Raw genomic sequence first — 24204 nt, 5'->3', positions numbered from 1 at the left:
AAAATTGAGCTTTCCAGTTCAAAATGGCCAATCAAGAGATAAGCTCAGGATGCCCAACCACTTAGAAGGTCCTTGCAGAGTGCGGGTGTGTGATCCAGGGAGGGCAGACCTTGTGATGCAGGGGATACCCTGCATGGCACACACAGGACAGGCCTTAGACTCCACGGCCCCTGTTCGTCTTGCTCAGTGGGTTGCATTCCATCACCCTGGCACACCCTGGGCTGTGCGGAGCACAGGACAGCTCTATCTCGAGGCCATCAGAGCCAGTGGCATCTTTCTGAGAACATCTTGACATTCAAGGCAAAGGGCTCTACCAAGAACACTACTTTTCAGTCTTGCTTCCTCAGAGGTACAGAGGAATCTCATTTCCACAGCCTGTTCAATTCCTGTACTATTCTAGTTTTACATTTATCTAAGACACTGACCCTCTAATTGACACAATTTCTTGCAGACAGGCCTGTGTGCCAGACTCACTACCTGTAAAGGCAACTAGCTCAGAAATGGATGCTCCACCACGCCAGAGCCTCTGGGCTGAGCAGCACGTGCACCATTAAGCTTCTCCAGGAAACTGAAAGCCAAGAACAACAATAATCTCATCCTCATGAACCCAGAGCCTTCTGGAGCACTTGGGAAGTGTCCAGAACAATACTCTAATGGATTTGCAACAGTGGGACCAAGGACATCATCTGCTGCATCACCCACACATAGGAGCGAGCAGCAAAGCTGCTCAGGGTCACAAGACATGGCCACAGGCCCCAGGCTGCCACAGAGCCTGCATTTCTCCTGTCCAAATCAGGCACTGACACTGAGTTGCTCCTGTCTCCTAAAGGACATCTTCAGGAGGTAATGAAGGCAGAAATAACTTCAGAAGACTGACATGGATTTCTTTTTTAAAAAAAAATTTTTTTTTTTTTTTTTAGTTTTAGGTGGACACAATATCTTTATTTTTTATTTTTATGTGGTGTTGAGGATCGAACCCAGCCCCCCCTCCCCTGCATGCCAGGTGAGCGCACTAGCGCTTAAGCCACATCTCCAGCCCTGACGTGGATTTCTGAAATCAGTATCTTGGCAATACTTTAGTTCTTTTTTAACAGCGACTTTTGTTCTCAATTCAACAATAGCCAGTTATACGGGGCACGTCTGAAAATTCAAAGAGATGAGCTCGGATGCCCCTGCTGCTGGCCCAGTGTGTGACAGACACTGCACCAAAATGCAGATGCCCAACTACAGTGGTCCTTTTAATACATAACACATGCCACTGTATAAATAAAGCTTTCAACAATAACTTAAAAATCAAGTGGCACCTACTCTTGGGAACTGTGAGAGGCTGCCGGAGAGCCGAGGATGGCTTCTGGTGGATGATGCCTCCATGCGCTGCCTTTCAAAGGCCAGGTAGAGCCCACTGGCAAGTGTCACCATCATCCTGGGTTCAACCCAGTGAACTGTCTACTACTATAAGGCCATTCAGCTGCTGGCAACGCAACAGCTTCTAAATGCTCATGACTATTCACAACTCAGTGGAGGTGGCTAATTAAAATCAGAACAAACTCCACTCCTGACTGCTCTTACCCCGAGTCAACAACTAAGAAGCAGTGCTTAGTGTTCCACAGCCCTGTTTGTCAGGAAGAGGCTCTGGAAGGCACCACAGTCGTCTTGCACTGTGAGGTGCCAGCTAGTCAGGGTGAAGGGTACTGCCGGGGCTCCCACCCTGCTCTAAAGCCTGGGTACATTAGCAATGAAGCCCCTCTCTCCTGGGTGAGAGCTGGGAGGTTTCTGTGCTGCATGTTCATGGTCTGAAAGTTACAATCAGAAAATTCCTTTTCAGAGAGCCCTGAAGCTGGGTTTGCACCAGCAAGAGAGGGTGCTCACCAGGGGACAGGCCAGCCCCTGGATCACACAGGCGGAGCCAGTGGTGCTGTTGAAGACCTGCTCTAGGACTGTGCGGACATGGTCCAGGTGGGTACAGGACGCACTGTGAGGTGCTGTGGACTGCCCCATCTCAAGCAGCTCGGTACCCTGGCCTTTCCTTGCACTCCACCTTCTCTCTCAAAAGCCCTTCCTATCCATACACAGGTCTTTTCTGTTATAAGATTCAGAGCAGATGTCACCTTGTGAGGACCAAGCCTCCCTTGGTCCTCACAGCTTCTCTGCCTGCTCACTGGAAATCTGAGAGAGCCCCTGGCCACCCCATCCAGGGCATTGTGCCTGTGTGCTGGGATAATCCAAAGGGGCATCCCCTCCTGCCAGGCAAGGACGCTCTTGGGGGCAGGGGCCACCTCTCCTTGCCTGGGATCATGCTCGACATGCACTAGCACATGAGTCCGTTTCTTGCATTTCTGAGTTGATCAGCTTGTTTCAACCGCATGGAAGCATGCTGTCCATCGCCCACTATGTCTCCGCCAAGTTAACAAAATGAGCCCAGTCATGGAGTCCTGGCTGCTTCAGAGAGTAACAGGAGCACAGGACGTTTCCATTTCTATTAGCCAGTGGAAGGGAGACGCCTGGACGACTTCCACAGCCAGCATGACGGCACCTGTTCCCCAGGTTCTCAAGCCCAACTGAAGACCAGATCCAGCCCCGTGCTCTGGCTCCACCTCTGAGACCGCAACCAGGGAGGGGCAAGCTGGATGCAGCAGGCACATGCTACCGCACAGCATGAAACACATGTGCAAGCGGTACGTGTGGAGGTTACACGAGTACGAGTGCATGCCTGTGCTGAAGTGTTACATGTGAATTACTGTTTGTGTTTATACATGTGGTGTGTGAGTGTGCGTGGAGTATGTTTTTACGTGTGTGTGCACACCTGTGCCTCCTGTGCTGGCTGTCTGTCTTCACCTCCTTCCGGCTGTGGACTCTGCCTCAGGCACCACCTCCCCTCCTGATGACCACTGACCACGCTCCTCCACATTCCCCTTCATGTCCTGGCTCCTGCTAACCTCTCACACCAACTTCAGGACCACACCCGCTCCCCACTCTGCCAGAGTACAGCTGGCCCTGGGTGTCACCACGTGTCCATTTCCCATTCCCTCTAGTAGCCTCACAGCCATTCGTGATCCCCACCTGCGCTGGAAAGCCCAGGCCAAGCCTCTGGGCCCGCCCTGTGCAGCAGGCCCACCTCAGCCCTCGCCTCGCATTTCTCGGCACCCACACACCGGCTGACTCCCTGTGACTGGGACCTCCCTCGCCCTCCCCCAGAGACACTGCCCTGTCTTCCTGCCTGCTTCCGGCCAGCAGAGAACTGGGGCACAGGCCGAACTCTCCTCTCCAGTCACTTCACAGCAGCTAGGGCCACAGTCTACACAGGGAAACCTCTAACGCCTTCCAGAGCCCCCCTGCGTGGCCAGGGCAGGGCCCTCACACCCACACCCACCTTCCTCTAGCCCCAGCCTGGTCGTCCCAACTCAGGAAATGGTGGCTTCACAACTAGCGATCCTGATGAGAGTGCCTATGGTGTGCGGGCAGAGCTGGGAGGAGGGAGAAGCCTGTGCCACAACACCAGGGGTTGCCCTTAACCCAAATCTGTTCTCATACCCTGCATCTATCAGTAAGTACATCAGTCTGCTTTGCAGAAGCACCCCAGAGGCACATATGGCCTCCACCTCTGCCACCACCCAGTCCCAGAACCATCTCCTCCAGTCATGGTCACCTGGCTTCTCCCTCCTCCCAGCAATGCCCGCACCCAGGGAGCATCCACACACTGCCCGAATGATTTCCCTGCTCCAAGCATTGCTGAGTCAGCAGATTTTAGCTGCGTGCTAAGCACAAGTGGGGCTCTGCCCCGTCTACTCCCTGTTCCCAGATGCAGTGCTTCTCCCAGACTCGGACTCTCATGAGGAAATCCCAAGGGTCGGAGGAGATCTGGAAAGTTCTACATAAGTGCTTCTCGTGGCACCCTGAGGCTGAGTCCCAGGCCACAGCCAGCACAGCTGCCTTTCACAAGTGGCCTCTGAGGGATAGGCAGTGATGGAAGGTTTGTTTCTCCTCACACACCAACAAGCCTCCAGAATGGAAGAATCTGAATGAATTGTTAAATACTGGAGAAAACGGATAACTCAAAAGAGTGGAGGACATCTTTTTTAAAACCAAAATATCAATACCACTAAAAATTAAAGAAGAGAATGAGGATATCACATAACCAAGCGGCTCACTTCCCTACCGCCCACAAATGACCACCTGGGGCACGAGAAGAGCAAGGGCGGAGGGCGTGAAAACGGGGCTTCCATGGCGGAGCCAGGAGAGGCTGGAGTCCAGCAGGGCTACACGGGGGCCCTGCCCTGTAAACCCAGCACACAGAGATGCCAACTGGGAAGCGCACCCCTAGTGGGTGACTAGGACGAACGTAGCTCTCAGAACCTCAGGCAGGCCTTGCGAGGCGGCAGTGCTAACTGCATAGTGGTCGCCGTCCTGGCACAGTCCCATGGCAACGCAGTGCAGAGCAGCCGCGGCACTGAACACCAAGGCCTCGGTCCGGTGCCTCCCGAGGAGACTGCACACTGCAGGCACTCTCATCAGGATCGCTAGTTGTGAACAGCAGCAAGGAGGAGACTGCGTCACCTGTCGGCTCACACCCAGGATGTCCAAGAGGACAACAGGCTGCAGAGTCCAGCCTGAGCCTGCCAGGAAGACCAGCAACCATCAGCGCTCTTGAGCTGCAGGCTGGACCCTGGATGAGCATTAGACAGCGTCCGAATGCATCCCACAGAACGCAGAGTGTGTGGGGGCCACACGAGGAGAGCCGAGCCGTGGGCGCAGGAGAGTCCTGACTGCCCAAGGGCAGTGAAAGGCTCTTCCACAGCAGGGTTCTGTTCTCTGCAGAACTTCCCCAGGCCCTGCAGGGCCACCTCCAGGAGCTATCCACACATCAGTCCTGGACCCAATGAGGATGGTGGTGCTCGGGACCGGGTCTGACGGGGGCAGAGCTGTGCTCACTCCATCTGTGTGAAGAAAGGCACCGTGGTCCTCTGCTACTAGCCAACCTCCTCACTTGCCTCCAACAGCAGAGAGGGACACCTTGTGCAGACCCAACCCTAGCTGCCCAGCTGTCTCCTGTGGATGTGAGGGGACAGCCCCAGGAGCTCCCTATGGAAGCAGAAGTGACGAGGACTCGGAAGACCACTCGGGGAGGGCGGCTTGCCCTCCCCCCAGCCTTCCTCTGTGGCTTACAGACCAACACTTCACGCCCGAGGAAGGCTGCAGGAAGGCTCTCGACTCTCTTCCCCTCCAGCCCCTCCACACACTCCTCTGGTGCAGGCGGCAGTAGCGCCTTTGGATTCTTGGACACAGCTACAATGAGGGCAGCTGGCAGGTTTTTACACATTCCCAGCAATATCAAGAGTACGACAGATTTACGGGTGAAACAGCCCAAATGTCCATGTATACCCCATTAATAATGTGTAGAGATGAAAGCTTATACACCCCATGTGGTGGCCATTCCTCACCAGGTAATCCAGGGCCAGTGCCAACTCCATTCCCTTTTCTACCCTCCTACCTGGGGGACCAGGTGCAGACAAGGAGGTCTAGAAGAAAGCCTACATTCACCTTCTCACAAAGGAGGCAGCTGGGGCCAGCACTGGCTTCCCCACTCCTTCCCACCACACACAGACGAAATGCCTGGAGCCGAGGTGGGCAGGGGGTAGCAAAGGGGTGAGAGCATCAAATGGAGAAGGACGTGGAGCAGAAGGTGCTGCAGTCTGGTCCACGAGGCACTACTGAACAAGTCACTCGTGTGCCTCAGAGATCCTATTAGTGAAAGAGGCAAACTGCTGTTGAAAAACTAATAGTGCGTTTTTCACTGCTTACAGCTGAAGGCTGTTCCAAGGCAAATGCTTGAGCCTGAAGTAGTCTGTTATCACTCCTTTCTAGGCTGGAACTTGAGGATGTGCCCTGGAAGAATAAAGGAGAGCACCAGAAAGAGGAAGTCATGTGTCCAGAGCACAGTGGATGTATCCAGGAGAGCAGGACAGCAGCGAGGGCAGGCCGTGAACAGCCATTGGTGGTGGTGGCCACAGCAGCAAAGGTCTGGGACACAGGGACCTTGAGGAAGGCATGTTTCAAGATTTGATGCTACCCTTGAAAAGCTGGAGAGGCAGGATGTGTTAAAGATCTGTAATTCTGGAGAGTCCATCCCCAGGAACACAACTCTTATAAAACTGGGAACTGCAGCACCTTATCCAGCCACTCACTCCACAGACGTCTGCGTGGACACGAGCAGACACCAGTTACCAAGCACCAGGCACAGAGGGTTTGATGACAGCCAGAGAACAGAAAGTGATTACAAAAGAAAGAGCACAGAAGACGAGAGCTGGAAAGATGAGGCAAAGGAAAGCAAGAGGCCTGGAAAGTAAAAGGCATGAGCTACTGCTAACGCAAACAGGAGGAAGCGCTGAGCGCGCCGAGCACTCGGAGCCCTCAGAGCCCAAGCGCAGCGCTGTCCTGGGCGGCAGGAGAGACAGGAATGGAGACTATGACACACTAAGTATGCTTTTGCTTGAGTCTTCACTACCGGAATCCAGCCCCATCTCTCCAGTGCTTAGAGGCAAGTCCCTGGTGGCCCCTGAGTCGGTGTGTCACGGCAGATGCCCGTGGGAGCCTAAAACAGGTGATGAGGAACAGCAGTGTGCTGTGCTACCTCAGCCATGGGGAGAAGGGCTGGCAGTGGCGCCCTGTAGCAACAGAGCCCAGCCAGAGTGATGGGGCCAGGCTCTGGGGCTAGGGCCTACTTTTCCATTATAAATAAACCTTCTGACCATTTGATTTGTTTTAAACCATGGCATATACTAATTTGGTAAAAATGCTTACTTACAAAAGATTATTGAAAAGCAAAGAGACTTGAAGATTTTAATTTTTAAATGACAAAATAATATGACATGATGAAAAATATAAGGAAGATTCCTGAGTGACAGGTAGGAACTTTCTGTGTTGAAGTCGCAGCTGTGTGCAGCTAGGCCCGGCGTGCTTCATGCCAGTGTTCCTGCAGGGAGGGGCACCCGGCGCGGCCACCCACAGTCCCGGGACAAGCATGGTGCCCCCAGCAGGACAGAGGCTAGAAATCAGCCCTGAAAACTGATGCCACTCTTATTTGGGTGTGTGCTAATTTATTTCTCAGAGGCTTTCTGGTCCAACTAACCTTTTTCTTGCATTATATTAACCAGTTTTTATCCTCCTCATCCTCTTTTATGCACAGGTAGATCCCCACGCAATCTGGGCTGCCACAAAGACAGAAAGCACAGGGAAGTGCGTCTCTCTCATCCTGGTACAAACCAAGAGAACAGCAGCAAGACTCTGTGGTTTCTACACACTGACACAAACCACTCACTTGCCAATTTCGCTCAGGTCACATGTTATACAACAAAAAGTATTAAAATATATTGTAAATTGACAAAGAAATCGGCTAGCTGCAGAGGATAAGAATGTCCCTCACAAGCCATGTGGGATCGCTGTTTCTACAGCAGATGGTAAAAGGACTAAAACAAACGCTACGATGTTAGCTGGGAGCCAGATTCATCACTTCAATCTCCACTGTTTCTGAAGAGACAAACTGAATGATGGCCATTACCGGCAAGTGTGACAGAGACACTCAGACTGACCCACACTGTGGTCACACAAAGAGTAAAGTCAGAACGTAGAGCTAACTGTAAGACTCGAAGCCCAGCATTGCTGCCTTGCCCTTGCCACCCCAGCGGACCTGTTATTCCTTTTGATCTACTTCATGAAGGATGAGGCGACTAAATAAAACTTTCCAAAAAAGACACATGCAAACCTTTTTGCTGCACGCAATGAGGTATATAGCATCTTAGGCTGATTAATCCTGGCAACATATAGGACACACACAGACACCCCACGTGCTGCAAGCAGAGTTTTGCTGGGCCAAGCCAGCAAGGTGCGCCTTCTGCAGGACGGGGTGGGGTCTGCGCTCCACCGCTCAATCAGCTACCCTTCCCTCAGCCACTCCGCCACTCAGACATGGAATGCAGAAATCAGCCAGGATTCTTTGGCATATTTATTGACATATTACAAATGCAAAAAAAAAATCGTTTTTGCTATGTTTATTACTTGATGTGAGCAGATGCACATGGCCTCTTAGTGCTTTGGGTGTTTCTGTATCACCCACCCCTGGGTAAACACAGACAAGATGCCTGAGAATAGGGTAAAAATTTGGTGAAAGGAAACTTGATCTTTCCCTTCTCTTTTTACAGAATGCAAAACAAACAAAGAAGCCAGCAAACAAACCTGTGGCTCCCGGTTCAATTTTCAAGGATAAAGGGCATTATATTTATCAGTCACTCCTATGCAATGTTCTGCCTGAGGACTTCATTTACACACATAAAATATTAAACTGCAGACATGTTAACTTAGAGTTCTACCAAATAGAATTTCAAATTTTGTTGCTGAATCCCTCAGCATTATCCTCTGATGAAATGTGAAAAACATAACAATACGTTAAAATTGAATGGACCCAAAAAGTCTTGAGGAAACATACCAAAGGCTATTTTTTGTTCCTGGATGGAGAATTTCCTGCACTGCAACCAATCAGAATTCGTGACGCCCCCGGGGCTGAGGGCTATTTTATTCTGACACTCCTGCTTGGGTAATGGGATAGAAGCCTCTTAATTGAAACAGCCTCTTCGGCTTCTCTTTAGAATCCACCATTTAATTCAAGTGTCAAATATTAATTAAAACAATCAGAACAAATATCACTCCATTAGCCCAGCACCACACAGGCTCTCCAGCCCCTCCATAGGAGCTACCAGTGGAAGCTATTTGAGTTTCAACCATTTAGCTTGGTGGGTTTGGTTTAAAGGGAAAATAAGTTGGACAATAACAAAGACAGCGCAGCAATAAGGCTGAAACTGAAGAGACGGGTCCATTTCTCCAAAATCAGAAGCATCTGTACCATCTTGATGGTATCTGAAAGGTGAAGACTGCTACAGCACAAATGGGCTCTATTAATGTTATTGCTTAATTACTGCTTCAATTAGAAATGAGGCCAAGTAGAAAGAAAGATAGGCCCATCCACATACGCCACCCACAGCCCCAGTTCTGGAGCCCTCAGCTCTAGAACGCCACCTGATTCAAAGATGCCCAACATTCCCAGCTTCCCACCAGCCACACCCTGGGCGGGAGAACCCTCACCTCCAGCTCCTGCTCCCTCTGCAGAGCAAACTGCTTGAAGGACTTGACGATCAGGCCAGCGTTGGAGCAGTCATAGACAAAAATAGATGGGCTGCCCATCCAGGTTTGCAGGTCGTATATAGACAGAGGGATATACTGAGTGTAGTTCTGAAAAACAAAGAAAGAGCACTGGTTAGATGTGCGTCCCCAGCTCTTGGGCTGCTGCCAGCTCCTGTGCGACAGAGAAGGCACAACAGGCTGCGCCAGCTGGTGGGCAGACTTCCCCCAGTAACCATTCATACCAAACAACAGGTGACAGCAGACCAGACTCCTCCAGACTCCACAAGGGCACTGACTCCAGCAGTGCCAAGGGCTGGGCAGCTGTCCACATCTGCAACCCTACTGCTGCTCTGTAGGTCCCTGCCTAAGCTGCTTGCTGAACCTTAGGAGATGTGCTCATGCCCGCCACATCCCTCCATGTGTCCCCCAGGCATCACTCAATGTGCAGGATGTGTGTGTGTGCCGCCATGCACCACGCTGCAGCTGGCCCTTTCTCTCTGCAGCTGCCCTCTGCTCCCGTCACATACGCCTCCGGTGTGAAAAGGGAAGTCTGAGGAGCTGTATGATTTCACTGAGGCCCAAAAGCATTTCAGCCTCTTGGTGACTTCCTCAAAGGGACACAGTGGGTTTGGCCCTGCACTTTCACTCCCAAATCACAGAAGTGATAACCTATGAACACTAATTGGCTAAGTGAGACCCTGTTGCCAGACACTGCAGTGTCCCCTGGAGAGGTCTGTGACACTGTACGCACAGAGGGGAACGCCTCATCTCACTGAAGAAGCAGGACGTGCACCTTAGTGGCATCGTAGGGCAGTGCTTCTCGCTGAGTGCCTTTACTTGCCTGCCTTTCTTGGACGTCAATAGCGTCTGTGACAAAGCTTTGGCAGAAATAAAATTCTACACACTTAAAGGCGAGTTTTCTTCCCAGGAGCTGAGCATAAATATGGCTTCTGATGCTACCTATAGGGTTGTCCATGGCTCGACAGGAAGGCCAGGCAAGGCCTGGGGAAATGTGACCAGGAGGTAGCCCCAGAAGCTGCCCAAATGCGCAGAAAGCACCAGGTGTGCAGTAGCTCCCCAACAGGAGGACAACATGAGCCACCAACAGAGGCCGGCTGCTCACACTGCCGTCTCCTCTGGGGACAATGTCCCCTGTGCACAGTTCACAGTGCTGCACTCTGTAGGAGAACAACTGGGAATGTCCTCTCTAAAAAAAACTCTCCCTGAAGGGGTCTAGAGACGCCCACCTTCCCGTGAGAAATCTACACCGTCAACACAGACCATCAAAACACCCGTGAGGTTCTTCATTTAATGGAACTTGAGAAGATGATTCTAAAGTGAGTGCAGAAGAGAAATGCACAAGATTAGAAAAAAAGCTTTAATAAAGAATAATGAATACAGACTTGCACCACCGACATTAAACAGACTATAAATGTATGGTGATTACAGGCTGGCACCAGCGAGGGTGAGACAAACAAGTCAACAGAAGAGAAGGCCCAGAAACAGACACACATACATAACTGTAACGAGGGTGGCATTTTAAATCAGCACAGGAAGAGCAAACAATTCAATGAGTGATGCCAGTAAGTCGAGCTGGTGGGATACTGCCATCTCTGACTCACCCCAGAGCACGGTAGGTTAGAGACCAACTGAAAAAACAAAGGTTTTTACTTATTTTGGTGTAAGAAAAACATTCTTAAACAAGTTAAAAAAAATAAAAGTCTTAAAGAAAAAGACCAACAGATACAATAAGACAAAAATTATATAATCCTGATAAAAACACATACCAATGACTGGCAATTACAGAAGAAAATGGACACAGAAGTGAGAGAATTTATATCTGGAAGGTGTGCACAGATGCTGCTGCTGCAGATCAACAAAGCCAAAACAACAGCAAAGGCCAAACCCTCAGGCAAAGACCCAACAGGCAGCTCACACAAGAGAGAGTCCACCACGACCAGCAGTGTCAGCAGTGTCGTGCTGCTGGGCGACCACGGAAGTGCAAACTGCAGTTACAGTCTGTTAGTCCGTCCTATTCTACGTGTTCTCATATAGTAAGCCAGAAAGAAAAGGACAAATGATACCGCACGGTGAAAGCATCTGCTGAACAGGGCGTGAAGCTTTTCTGGAAGCCAGTTTTGCAGCGCTGATAAAAGTTTTAAGTGGACTTTGATTTGACCACTTCTGTGCTCCGCCCCGCAGGAGCACTAGTGTACACACACATACTTCCTCCTACAGGGATGATGGCGTGTGTACCTGATGCCACTGTGACAGACACTGCTATCTGGTGTCTGTTTTCTCCCTCTGCTTTACCAAGAATCTTAGTTGAACACGTTGTTCAGATTCCTTTGCAGCTAAATCCATCCGAGTAACCAAATTTTCAGCAACGGCACATGACCAAAAGTGAAATGCCCACATTATATACCCTCAAAGCCCCCACTCTGCTGGGATGTGGACGTGGGGAACCAATACTGACCTTGAAAAGGACCACAGCTAAGGGCCAGGAGAGCTGGGAGTGGAGGGAACCTGGCCCCAAACAGTCTACGGGGCTGTAACAGGGAAACACATCAAATTCTACTTTACATCTCAAAGAGAATCCCCTAATAGAGTGGCTGAACCTGGAGCCCATCCTGGATCCCAGCATATCCAATACAAGGAACCAACAGGTCCTCAGGGAATGGGGCACCTGCAGTCTCAGCTACTGGGAGTCAGAGGGAGGAGGACCCTGTGGATGGGAGCTTGAGGGCAGCCTGAGAGGTATGGAGACTTTGTTTCAAATAAAAAAAGGATCAACAGGCAAAGTAGGGTCCATACATCCATATGGGAAATATTATGCCACATTATAGACTGAGGTTATTTTCATAAGCACTCACATGGAAAGACATCAGAGGCTTATTTAAAATGTAAGTCTTAGAACATCATAGATTGTCACATGGGCTCATGCTGTATAAAGGATAAGAGGAGCCATGAATGTAAAGCACCAAGCTGCCACCTCCTGAGCCCACTTCATGCCGTGGAATGCAGCAAGGGGTCACAGATGGGCTACAAGAGTGAACACTAAACCCAACACGGGCCGTTCCTGGGGGAGGTCAAGCCTCCCTTCATACCTCTGTGATGCCGGAGCTCCAAGGCTCAGAGGGAGCTGCTCTCAGCAACAGCCCTCCCGCCCTCCCCTCTTAGGGCCCAAGGCTATAGTTCCTGCAAATGGGAGGACATTAGCAAGCGCCACATCAGACAGGCCCTGAACCAGCCAGCAGGACGCCTTGAGGTCTCCCTGGGTTGGGGCCAAGATGTACCCTCTAGTTGGGCAGGGCCCCTACACTACAGGAGAAAGATGGCGCCCGCATCCTGGAGAGGGCACATTTGTCTCTGCCGAAAACTGCGCTGTTCATGCACCCCCCACGAAGTTTCAGGACCAGGAAGATTTTGAACACAGCTCACCCTCTGGGTCCCTGACCCTGCTGGCAGCAGTGCCATCCCTGCAACTGTAGTGACGTGAGAGATGCTGTCATAGTCGCTGCCTTCCAGGTGAAAGTGCACAGGTCCCACAGGTAGGAAAGAATGAAACAAAACAAGTCTATTTTTTAATTTTGCCAAAATCTAGGCACAAAGTTAATCAAGGCAACTCATTAATGAAATACTGATACATTAGGAAAACCATTTATGACTGTCTTTTCATCCTCCGTAATCCACTGGCAGCTGAGTATGGGCTCCAGGTGGATCCCACTGCCCAGTGGCACCTGGGCTGCAGCCACCAACCTTCCACTTGGGCCTTGGCCTCATGACTTGAAACGTGAGGGTCTTCTGTCACATCCCACCACCAGAATGCCCCACAGAGGGCTAAACAGATGCCTGCATGGTATGTGGTAGCCCAGAAGGAAAAGCTTCTGTGGCCACTTCCTGGACAGCATCTCTTCTCTGCGGCACTGTGGAGGGCCATATAACTCTGTGGAATGTGTGCTGTGTGCTGCACCTGGTCCAGCAGCAACCCTCGGCTTTACACACCTCAAGCCAGAGCCACCTATTCCCTGCCCAGTATGATAATCAAAAAGGTCTCCAGATGGTGCCGAATGTCTCCTGAGGAGAAATTCTGCCTGGATGGGAACTGGTACCGAGGAAGGGAGACAATTTCATTTAATACTTGAGCTGCATATGTTAAGTTTGGAAAGATTGCATCACTTTGGAAGTTGATACCCCTCAGGGAGTATGAAATCAACTCCATTAAATTGCAGTAAGGAAAATGACCTTTGAGAGCTACTGCTTATTAGAACAGGAGCCTGTGGGCCTCACTTCCCACCTCGGGATGGTCCTGGGTAGTCTGTCAAGCTCCAGGCCAGAGTTACGGCCTTACAAACCAGCAAAGGGCAGTGGCGAGTTAAAGCCCCAGCTCTGCAGGAGGAGCCTGCAGAGGCAGGTGTGAGCAGAGGAAACACATCTGCAGCCAACTGTCTCTCTGTCTACGGACTCTTCCCGTGGCACTGAACTGTCCCATGCAGACAAGCCTGAGCATACAAAGCCCTGCGCACGTTGAAGGCCTGCTTCTACACCACCCCCCCCCCAAAAAAAAAAAAAAAACTGAAAGTGCAGAGAATTTCTAATCAAAGCTTCTTTCCTTTCTCTTGAAAAACATATTAAGGCCATTTTTTTATTTCAAACAAAGAAACAGAAATGGGTTTTAGATAATTTATTCATTAAAATCCACTTTATCTGTCAGGTTATATTAAACATCAGAAGAAAAAAAAGCCCACTTGATTCATCAGACAGCCACTGCAGACCCTGCCAACCACAAACATTGCCGTTCCACAAAGGCCCAGCCAGTACCACCTCCCTCATAGGCGGATGCCTCCTGACCGCGGCTGGGCCAGCTGCTTCTGTGAGCCCGGAGCCTCATGCACTGCCACAGCCTATGGGTTTGTGGTGAAGGGAGACGCTGGGTTCTGGCTTAGAGATGCAATGTGAGAGTTCCCTTCCTTTAAAGTACAGAGTAGAAGACAAAAGGTAAGGTGCCTCATATGCCTGGCTTTTGCAAAAAGATGGTCACAAGAGGGCACAGCCTGTCACCAACAAGGCACCCTGAAGGAAGGGCCAGGCAGAACATTAAGAGGACAAGGTATGGAGAAGGTGGCGGTGAAGTCTGTGGCCTGTGGGTGAACAGGCCAGGACAGCACAGCAGCACCCAAGCTGCACCCTGGACGCTGCAGCAGCAGCCACTGTGTGGGAAGGGGGCCTGGCCCATGGAGGGCTGGCCACAGGAATGCAAGTGTCCTACAGTCCCTGGAGTACTGCTTTGGGACATGTACTTGTCATACCTGGGCTGCAGGACAGACGGCCAAGCTGGCAACACAGGTCCCCAGGTGGCTCACCTAGCTGCACACCATCCCGCCTGACAATCAACTACGGTGGTGTTTTCCTAAACATAAATAAAGCACCAAGTATATCAGAAGTGGCTACTGCAAAAAAGGGGGCATTAACACGCCCTTGTCGGCCCTGTACTGACTTCAACAGGAAGCGACGGGACAACAGTAGATTCCCGTCACCGGCCGCAGCCTGGGCTGAATTTTGCCTTCCCTCTTTCCCGCCTTGGCTCCCTGGTCTCCCAAAAGGTCATGTGCCTCCAATGTGCCCAGTCAAAGGTACATTCTCTGACTGGAATTGATTTTGGGGTATTTCCCCATTTCTCATACTTCACTAGTTTAAACTCTATTTCTTCGTTGGTCTCTCTCCAAACCCCCTCCCATCTACAAACTTAAGCTTCTTCCTCCCAATACAAAACACTATCTGTGGCCATTCCTGCTTCAAGGCATCACATAACAGCCTCCTCAAATCACATACTGTTTATTTTTTAATTACAAAAGTCTCATTACAGAGAAAACTAGAAAAAATATAAGCTTCTCAACAGCATCCCCCAAATCCTTGAGATTAGCCTATTCCAGTCCTTATTTCTTGCCTATCATTTGACCACAGAATTCAGATTCTATACTGCAGTCATGTAAAGACACATGAATGTGCATGTCACAGGTTGGTCCTTGTAAGTCCATGCTCCTGATCTGCCCACAAGAAGGCCTACCAATACTGCCACATCAGTGGCAATGAGCACACCAAGAACCCACGTAGGGTTTGCTAAGCACCAATCCAATGAGACCCAGGATCCTTGAAATGTCTGGTGCCAGAGCGGATTGCAGGGAAAATACTAGAGGCCCTGGAGCACTGTGTAGGGCCAGAAAGAAAGTATTCAAAGAATTACAGAGACATAGCAAAAGGACACAGGTGACAGTCTAAAAGGGTTCACACCGGCTACATGTGGGACAACCTGAGAATCAAACCACCTTAAAGAAAAGGTGTGTGTGTGTGTGTGGGGGGGGGGGGGGTTAAAATTGACACCAGGGCCAATCCAGAAGAGCTATCCATACCCAAGCTGGAACAATTTGAATGTAATAAAAAATGATAATATTGGATTATAACTCAAAGATAAAACAAATATTCATCAGTCCACAGTAACATTAATAATTAAGTAAATAAGTAATAGGAGGAAGAACGACTCTCTCATAGGTGAGCATTCTAGTTCAGACCTGTGGAAGAGCAGGGGAGCAGAATGTGTCCATTAGAACAGGAGGGCAGGAATACGCTCAGTGCTGTACCTCCCCAGGCACCTACTGACAGAGGAGAAAACAGCAGCCTGTGGTTGGGAAACTGCAGCACCCTCTTAGCCAAGCCATCAGAGTGGCCTGACGGCAATGGGAGCACCACCACCCATACCAACGCAGTGCACTAAGGGAGAGCCCCATCAGAGTCATTCTGTCCAAAACTCCTAACTGCAGTCTAACCACAAGAAGATACAGACGAGCCTGAGCTGTGGGGCCGCCTCCAGACACCTGAGCAGGACTCTTCAAGGTAATAACCTTTGACAGGTATAACTGAACATCTGTTGCACACTGGGGAAGACTGGAGCAGGTGACTCAAACAATGTGGGGTCCTGGAAGGATCCCAGGACAGAAAAGGATTACTGTGTGAAATCTGGTGTCACCGAACAGCCTGTAGTCTAGGCAACAGGACTGCAATGATGTCCATTTCCTCAGTCAGTCACTGCATGAGGTCATTAAGACACCCCAGGGAAGCTGGGTGAAGGTTCAAGAGCTCGGCACTGTATCTGCAAATCTCCTATATGCCAAAAATCATTTCAAATAGCAAACATGAAAAATTTAAATCAAGTGTCAATTTCAACCCCTCTCTAGAAATGACTGAAAGCAGAGGCAAATCTCCAAACACTTACCAACGGCCTCCTTGGCATCCCTGGCCCATTTGACATCTGTCAAGCACCTGCCCTCAGCCTGCACCCCTCCCCTGCACCCCCACTGCCTCCAACAACTCCTCGCTGCTTCCTTCCTTAGGAACCTTCCCTCCGACCTGCTCCTCAAAAACTGGCCAGCAGCGCCGGCTCTCACTGCTCATGTGTACTGCAGGACAATCAAATGCAAGGCTACTGCTTTCAAACCTGCCTATTTTCCTCAACTTTTGTGTTGCTGCGACCAAGATCCCAAAATGAACAACCTGGAAAGAGGAAAGCTTATTTGGGGCTCGGGTTTCTGAGGCCTCAGTCCATGGACGGCCCACTGCACTGCTCTGGGCCTGAGGTGGCAGCACATCACGGGGAGGGGGCAGCAGAGGAAAGCTGCTCAGCTCATGGCGGGGTCGGGTCGGGAAGCAGAGAGAGGGGAAGGAGCCACAGGGAAGAAGTACTCTTCCAGGGCAGGACCTCCTCTAGCCACATTTACCTGCTAGTTACTGTGGCTTTTGTCCCGGTGGCTTAAACACTCAGACCTTTTACCCACTCAGGGACGCCAATTGCCGGGTGGCATGTGACTAAAACACTCAGGGGTCACTCCAGGGGAACTGGGCTAAGTGAGCTGTGCAAAATAACCACACAAGAGACAGAAATACCTTTTTTCTTTAGGGGTGCTGTGATGGCTCCTCTGACCTTAAGGGCCCGGGGAGAGAGAGAGAGAGAGCGAGCGAGCGAGCGAGCGCCCACACGTGCTGACCCCTATTATTGAGGAGAAGCTATTCAAATGAGGCAAGGGGTCAGGTTTCGGGGGGTTGAGTCTAGCTTCATGATGTCTGCTGTCAGCAGGTTGACTGACATCTAGGAAGGCCACCCCAAAGGCAGAGTAAGAGAAGGGGACACACAAAAGGTGCTTCCATGGAACATTCTATCCCAAACAGGGCAAGGGGTAATATTACAAAGGAACAGGTGAGCACAGCTCCACCCATGGGGATGTAGGAAGGCACACTCATGCACGAAGACACAGTCGCTGGAGCCCTAGAAGACCAGAAGACCGGGGCTATCCAGCTGCATGACCGCCGGATGCCACACGGCTCAGCACGAGAGTCAGACCCAGTCATGCGCTAGTTTGCCTCCCACAAGTTACCTCCCATACTAGGATGGACTGATTAGGTCATGGCTCTCTTTCCCACTCAGATGACCTCACCTCTGAACAATCCTGCATTAACAGGAGTTTCTGGGGGATGACTCAGGTCCAATCAGTAACTGCCTAACCCTGCAGTTACGAACCCTCAGGGCAGCTGCCACTCTCTGCAGAGGTGGTCACTTTTCATTCTCTTGCCCTAAAACAGCTTAAATTTAAAGTCTGAGAAAAAAAATAAAATAAACGTGACTTGGTCTTTTAATCTTGATGGTGATGATGACATTGCCACACAACATTTCCCGTGCCCACAAAAACGTTATATGAGTTCTACAGAAACCGTGTTTTCCACGTATCATGACCCTATCATTGCCCATTCCACAAAGGAAGGGCCCAAGGGTCAGAAAGGCCTAGCAAGTTGCCCAGAGGAACTGAGGTCAGAGTGGCACCACGTGGGCTGTTTGACCTCAGCGGTGCACTCCCGGCTACAGGTGACCATCTGCCATTCACCCACCTCACCAACTTCCTCCATGCCTTCTGCCCCAACGTGGCTGGTTGTAACTCCGGCCAACTCCTCATGCAGCCCTTCATTTGTCCTGTAATAAGCCCAGAACTGGAGCAGATAGGGCCATGCAATATCCTGGTCATGGGGTGCTCCGGTCTGGTTGGGGACTGCAGGGCAGGTCAGCAACATGATCAGGACAAAGCAGGGAGTAAGGACTCCTGGGGCCCATGTAGGCCTGGCCAGGACAGGAAGGTGGTCTAGGGGTGGAAGTGGTATCTGAGCGAGGTTCTGAGGAAGGTGTCGGCGTCCGAGAGGGGAGAGGAGTCTAGGAGCGAGACTTGCATTTATGTTCCTGGCTTATTTCACTCAACACAATGTCCTCCGTTCCATCTATGTTGCTGCATGACAAAAATTTCAGTCTTTGGGCAGTATATCTTCCGTGGCCTTTGCACGTCTCCTTACCTGAGGCTACACAGGAAAGACCTCTGCCTTTTCCAACAGGTCCCATCAACGGGTGGCCATCCAACAGTTCCTCCAAGCCCCCAGAAGGCAGCTCAGTGGTCTGAACTCACGGAGGCTTTCCCGTGCCCACGCGCAGAGCCAAGGGCAGGGAAACCAGATTCCTGACTCATAGGGGATGGGAAGACTGAAAGGGACCAGCAGGAAACAGACCCATCTTCAATGTAGGAACACCATGACTGCAGGGTTAGGGGTCCCTGGCAACCACAGGAACGGCAGGACCCAGGCCTTGGGCATCGTCAGTTTGGAGGTTTTCCAAATGGTGACAGTGCTGCCAGAAAACGCTGAGTTTGGGGCCACACAAGGCCCTGTCCACCTGCACAATCCTAACCCTAACCACACAATGTGCTCCGGAAACTGACTGCTGAGGTCAATAAAAAAGGACAAAATCTCTCATATATACCAGCCTTGAGTGTTGAAGGAAGATTCGGCACTCTTTAAAGCGCCCTTGTTTCAACACAGCACGCTGAGTGGCCCGGCCCCACGAGCTCCAGGTTCCACGCTGACTCTTCCTTGGGCTAAGTGGCAGCAGTCCTCCCACTGTGGCTCTCAACCAGCCTACACAGAGGTGGCCTCAGCGGGTCTGCGTCCAGGCCACCCCAGCTGAGAACCCCCCAACCAACTCCTCCTGGCACGTTTCCCTAAGCACTGCATTTCCCAGGACAGCCACAGACCACAGGCACTTCTTTTGCCCTTCTTCCTATCTCTTCTTTGAACCCCACTTTAGCGCAAAAATGTAGGGTTTTTTTGTTTTTTTTTTTTAATTTTTTTTTTGAAGAGAGAATGAGAGAGGGGGAGAGAGAGAGAGAAATAATTTTAATATTTATTTTTCAGTTATCGGCGGACACAACATCTTTGTATGTGGTGCTGAGGATCGAACCCGGGCCGCACGCATGCCAGGCGAGCGCGCTACCGCTTGAGCCACATCCCAGCCCCAATGTAGGTTTTTTTGTAATGGAAATAAAACTAGAAATAACCCCACTGCCCACCACTAGAAGAATGGCTCCGTAAGTTGTGGAACACCCCAGGGGAATCCTCGCCTGAGGGTCTTTGTGACGGGAAATTAATGAGAGCAGCGCACCACAGCGTGGACCACAGCATGGACCATGTGAGCCGAGCTGGAAAAGGAAGCTGTGCTAGACATGAGTCATCTGCACAACACAGCAGCAAGCAGAACTCACCAGTGCATGGCAAATTTATTTTTTTTAAAAGCACAAAATTAAATATCACACATTTAAGAGAAAGTCTCATCCAAGGAATGGGCTTATGAAGAGGTCAAATCCCGCCCAGAATCAATGTTCAAGTCCTACTCATGGGCCAGAGGTTCACAGGATACCAGGTCCTTAACTGCTAAAGTCTGGACCTGGAAGGCCTCCAGAGGCCCATGTGTTAAAGGCCTGCTCCCCAGAGCGGTGCTACCGGGAAGTGATGGAGTCTTCAAGAGGGGGTCCAGTGGGAGGTTTGAGAACCCTGGGGATGTACCTTCCAAGGGAGCCCTGGGACCCTGGTCTCTTCCTCTCTTTCATTCCCAGCCACAAGGTGAACAGGCCTCCTTCTGCCACTCGCTCCACCTTGAGGCATGGTGCCCACAAAACACTACATGCCGAGATAACAGGATAATCTGTTAAGGAATGAAGCCCCCAAAACTGTGAGCCAAAAGAAATCTTCTTTTTGAGTTGACTGTCTCAGCTCTCCTTACAGTAACAGAAGCTCACACTAGCCTACACATGACACACACAGCCCCCTGTGCACGTACACACATAAGCACACGTGTGAGAACTAAATACACACAGCGGGGTCCATTCTAGGTACTCTTTAAAACTGCACACACCTTGCAGGCTGCAGCCACTCTCGGGAACCAAAAGAAGAGCTGGGCTACCTCCAGCTTTTCCTGTATACAGAGGAAAATTTCTAGTTATATAACTAAAAATTCCTAGAACAACAATACTACAGTAAATGTATTACAAAATAAGCATGCATAATAAAACATAGTATTTAAAATGAAATGTGAATCACAACACAGTGTCCAAATGCCTAACTCACACTCATTAGCACCCAACGTGCACATTCACTTCCTGCCTCGGAAGTGATGAGTTTGGTGCCCTTCATCAGCTGCTGCCAGCCCATCCCCCACCAGTGACATGCTGCGCATCAGTTGTATAAGCCACCATGAGAACCGAGCTTAGAGGAAAATTCATTCTAAGCACCAAGATGAATTCCCCACTGCATGGCTAGGAACCCTTCAGCAGGGAAGGTAAGCCCATGGAGCTACCCCAGCCAGGGGCGGGGCCTCTGCACAAACTAACAGGAGTGGAGAAGCAACCTGCCTACCCTGAGCAGGGATGCCACTCCTAGAGAAAGCTAACTGGTGCACACGATTAATGTTTAGAACCACACATCCAGCCCGCACGGTGGCTCATGCCTGTAGTCCCAGCTGCTTGGGAGGCTGAGGCAGAAGAATTTTAAGTTCAAAGCCAGTCTAGGCAACTTAGTGAGGCCCTTAGCAACTCAGCAAGACCCTATCTCTAAATAAAACAGAAAAAAGGGCTGGGGATGTGGGTCAGTGGTTGAATACCTCTGGGTTCAATCCCTGGTACAAAATAACAAAAACAAAAAAACCCATACATCCATATGTTCAAAGAACTGACACCTGGGGATGATGACTCCCAATCTAGTCAGCAGCTGCCACTGGAAAAAAGGGCAGAAGGGAGTCCCGAGGGAGCCGACAGGGCCCACTCTGGGTCATGCGGTACTTCATGAGCTGGACAGGCACGGGGCAAATATATGATTTTTCTAAGTAAAATGTTTAACTGAAAAAATACTAACAAAATTTTAGAAGCGTCTATACATATTTTAAAAATAACTTTGGCATTATGAATTCTAAGTACTTCACCAAACCCAAAAATCCACATGGAAAGATACTGATAAATTTGATTACATAAAATTTTAAACTTCTGTACTGCCAAAAAGAAGGAAGAAAGAAAGAAAGTGATGGGACGAGTGGAGGGACTGTCTCGGCACACGCAGGCTGGCACACAGACAGCCGTCGTAAGCCAGCTAAACGCCTGCACCTCCGCTACAAAGACAGCGTGCGGCAGACACGAGCAGGAATCTCAAAATCAAGACATGAAAGGTCAGAGCGGAAGGAGTCTACTCTCAAATGGGGGTGGGAGGAGGCCTCCACTTCCATCTATGGTAGGACAGAGAGGTGAGAGCAGCAACTCAGGGATGGTGGAAAGCACCCCACCTCAAGCAACAGCACCATGGCCCTCATGGGTACATGGCTCTCACCTCGGGACGCCACTTCTAGAGACACAGTCAACCAGACACGCAGGGATAAGTGTCCGCCATTAGCACAACGCTGCTCGCAAGGCCAAAGCCTTGGAAACAGCCCAGTGGTTACCGCAGGGGCTTCATAAATCATGTCTGGCATGTCCATCTTTTTAAAAAGAAAATATTAAAAAGAATAAAAAATACAGAAGGTTGGTCAAGTGAATTAAAAATGGAAGTTAAAAAATTACATAGACTGGGCACTATCTACCCACCTACTTTCCTTCCTACCCACCTACTCACCTAACTACCTATCTAGCCACTGACCCACCTACCTACAGTGGTAGAGTGCTTGCCTAGCATAAGTGTGACCCTAGGTTCCATCCCAGCACCACAAAAAATAAAAATCATTTCCTCTCTGATAGGATACACAAGATATGGTAGAAATTACTACTAGGATAGGAACCAGGAAGGAAGGAAATAACATTTTTTTCTTTTTTGGTGCTGGGGATTGAACCCAGGGGCGCTTTACTACTGAGCCACATTCCCCAGACCTTTTTATTTTGAGGAAGGGTCTCACTAAATTCCCCAGGCTGGCTTTTAATATGTGATCCTCCCACCTCAGCCTCCCGTGTAGTTGGGATTCAGGTATGGGCCACTGTGCCTAGCAAGAGAAGAATTTTTATTGTTCATTGTATGCTTTTTTTGTACCACCTGAAAAATACAATAAATTTTATAACAAAAGACTTGAAAGCTAGTTAAAAGAAAATCTTGCTGTGTCTTTTTATCTTCAAATAACTGAAACAAAGAACACAGTTTCAATCCCTGTCTGCAAAGTCTGAGTCCCTTCTGGCAACACAAGCCACCTTCAAGGCACAGGGAGAGCTGCTGGACCTCTGCCCTTGGCTTAATGAAAACCTCAAATACAGAGAAAGAAAGCCACTGGGTGATAATGGGGACTTGCTCTTTCTTGGCTGGCAGTAATGCTCTGGCAGGGATTTCCTTCTGCTTCTCTCAAGCTATAAGACAAATAACAAAATAAGATCAGCTAGTTTCCCACCTGGTGCCTTCCCAAAGGATTAACATACCTAATCCTCCTGCCCCTGGAGACTTTTCTTGTATGCCCAGGTCCCTGGGGGATGCTTCCTGCGTGCTTGCAGGGCAGGCTGCAATAGAGGCTGCAGGCGCCCCTGCAGACCCCAGTGCCCAGGGGCTCTGCTGCTTTGCTCATTCCCTGGGCCAAGGAGTAGTGTCCCAGGCGCATGAGACAGGAAGAGCCAAGGTCTCTGGTGCTGTTGCGCCAGGTGTGGGTGAGGAGGGGATGACCCTGCCTCGCCCTCCTCTACACTGTGACCCTACCCCTCTTCTCTTCTCCAGGGGCTTCTACTTCTTGTTAAGGGGCTCGGAAGCAAGGCCTGTGGGCCATGCAGTCTACACAACACTGCTCTGCACTGCTGCGCCTTGTCATGCTTTGAACCCTTTGAACCCTAGGACGACAAAGCATAGGAATGCATGGCACCTGCCCCCACAGCCTCACCAGCTCAGAGGGGACTGCAGGCCCCACGTGTTCACCCCTCACCCCCACATCGAAGGCAGCTGAAAGGCCATCTCTCACCTCCTCACACCCTCCCTCTGCCCTCTTCCTGTTCATCAGGCACAGCCTCCACCCTAAAGTGTAGACAGGAGCTGTGGGTCTGGGAGAGCTCCTCCTCTTGCAGCAACTCAGGAGCCCCACATTGGAGGGTCCAGAGCCTTTGCACACCGCACCCTGCAGCATCTTGACTGGGAAGGCCCAGCCCAGCCCGGCAGCAGCTGCCTTTCCCTGGAAGGCATGAGGAAAGGCAAAGGGCCGGCCCCACACAGATCCCAGGTGGGGCAGCCCTGTGGTGGTCCTGAGGCCTGTGGCTCTCTAATGAGAGTTTTCGGAAATAGGCCACTCGAGAAACTGGCAAGATATGGTCTCAAGTTTTATACCCTTTAACATCAAGGAAATAATTTTTTAAAAATAGTCTAAAGTTTTCTAGCACTTCTCCAAAGGAAATTAAATTTTGCTGATAGTCTTCTGCTATAGTAAGCAAACATGAAATGCTAGAAATTCTCAGAAAAGAGGGTTCAAGTTTACAATAATAATAGTGGCCTTTTTTCTTGGACTCTACTGCATTCTCACTATGGAAAAAGTAATCATTTTAGTACATCGTAGGTATCGTCTGGTATACATACTGCTTCTGTAAAAATCACAAATATATTTTCCAGATACTTGTATGTTTAAGAACCTCATGACCTGTGTCGTGTAGTTCACGACATACTGCAGCAGACTAA

General features: G+C 50.2%; 1 protein-coding gene across 1 annotated transcript in view; it reads right to left on the bottom strand.

Annotated features, from left to right (window-relative positions):
* The window catches only part of Rptor (regulatory associated protein of MTOR complex 1), a 332581-nt gene that overhangs the window by 164891 nt on the left and 143486 nt on the right, over window positions 1-24204 (bottom strand). Inside the window, exon 6 of the mRNA XM_071604063.1 lies at window positions 9133-9279. Coding sequence (XP_071460164.1) covers window positions 9133-9279 — 147 coding nt within the window. The remainder of the gene's footprint in view (window positions 1-9132; window positions 9280-24204) is intronic.

The sequence above is a fragment of the Marmota flaviventris genome, chromosome 17 (genome assembly GCF_047511675.1).
Source record: "Marmota flaviventris isolate mMarFla1 chromosome 17, mMarFla1.hap1, whole genome shotgun sequence".
NCBI lineage: Eukaryota > Metazoa > Chordata > Mammalia > Rodentia > Sciuridae > Marmota > Marmota flaviventris.
Note: the sequence above shows the minus strand (reverse complement) of the source record. Positions and strands in the feature narration are given on the sequence as shown.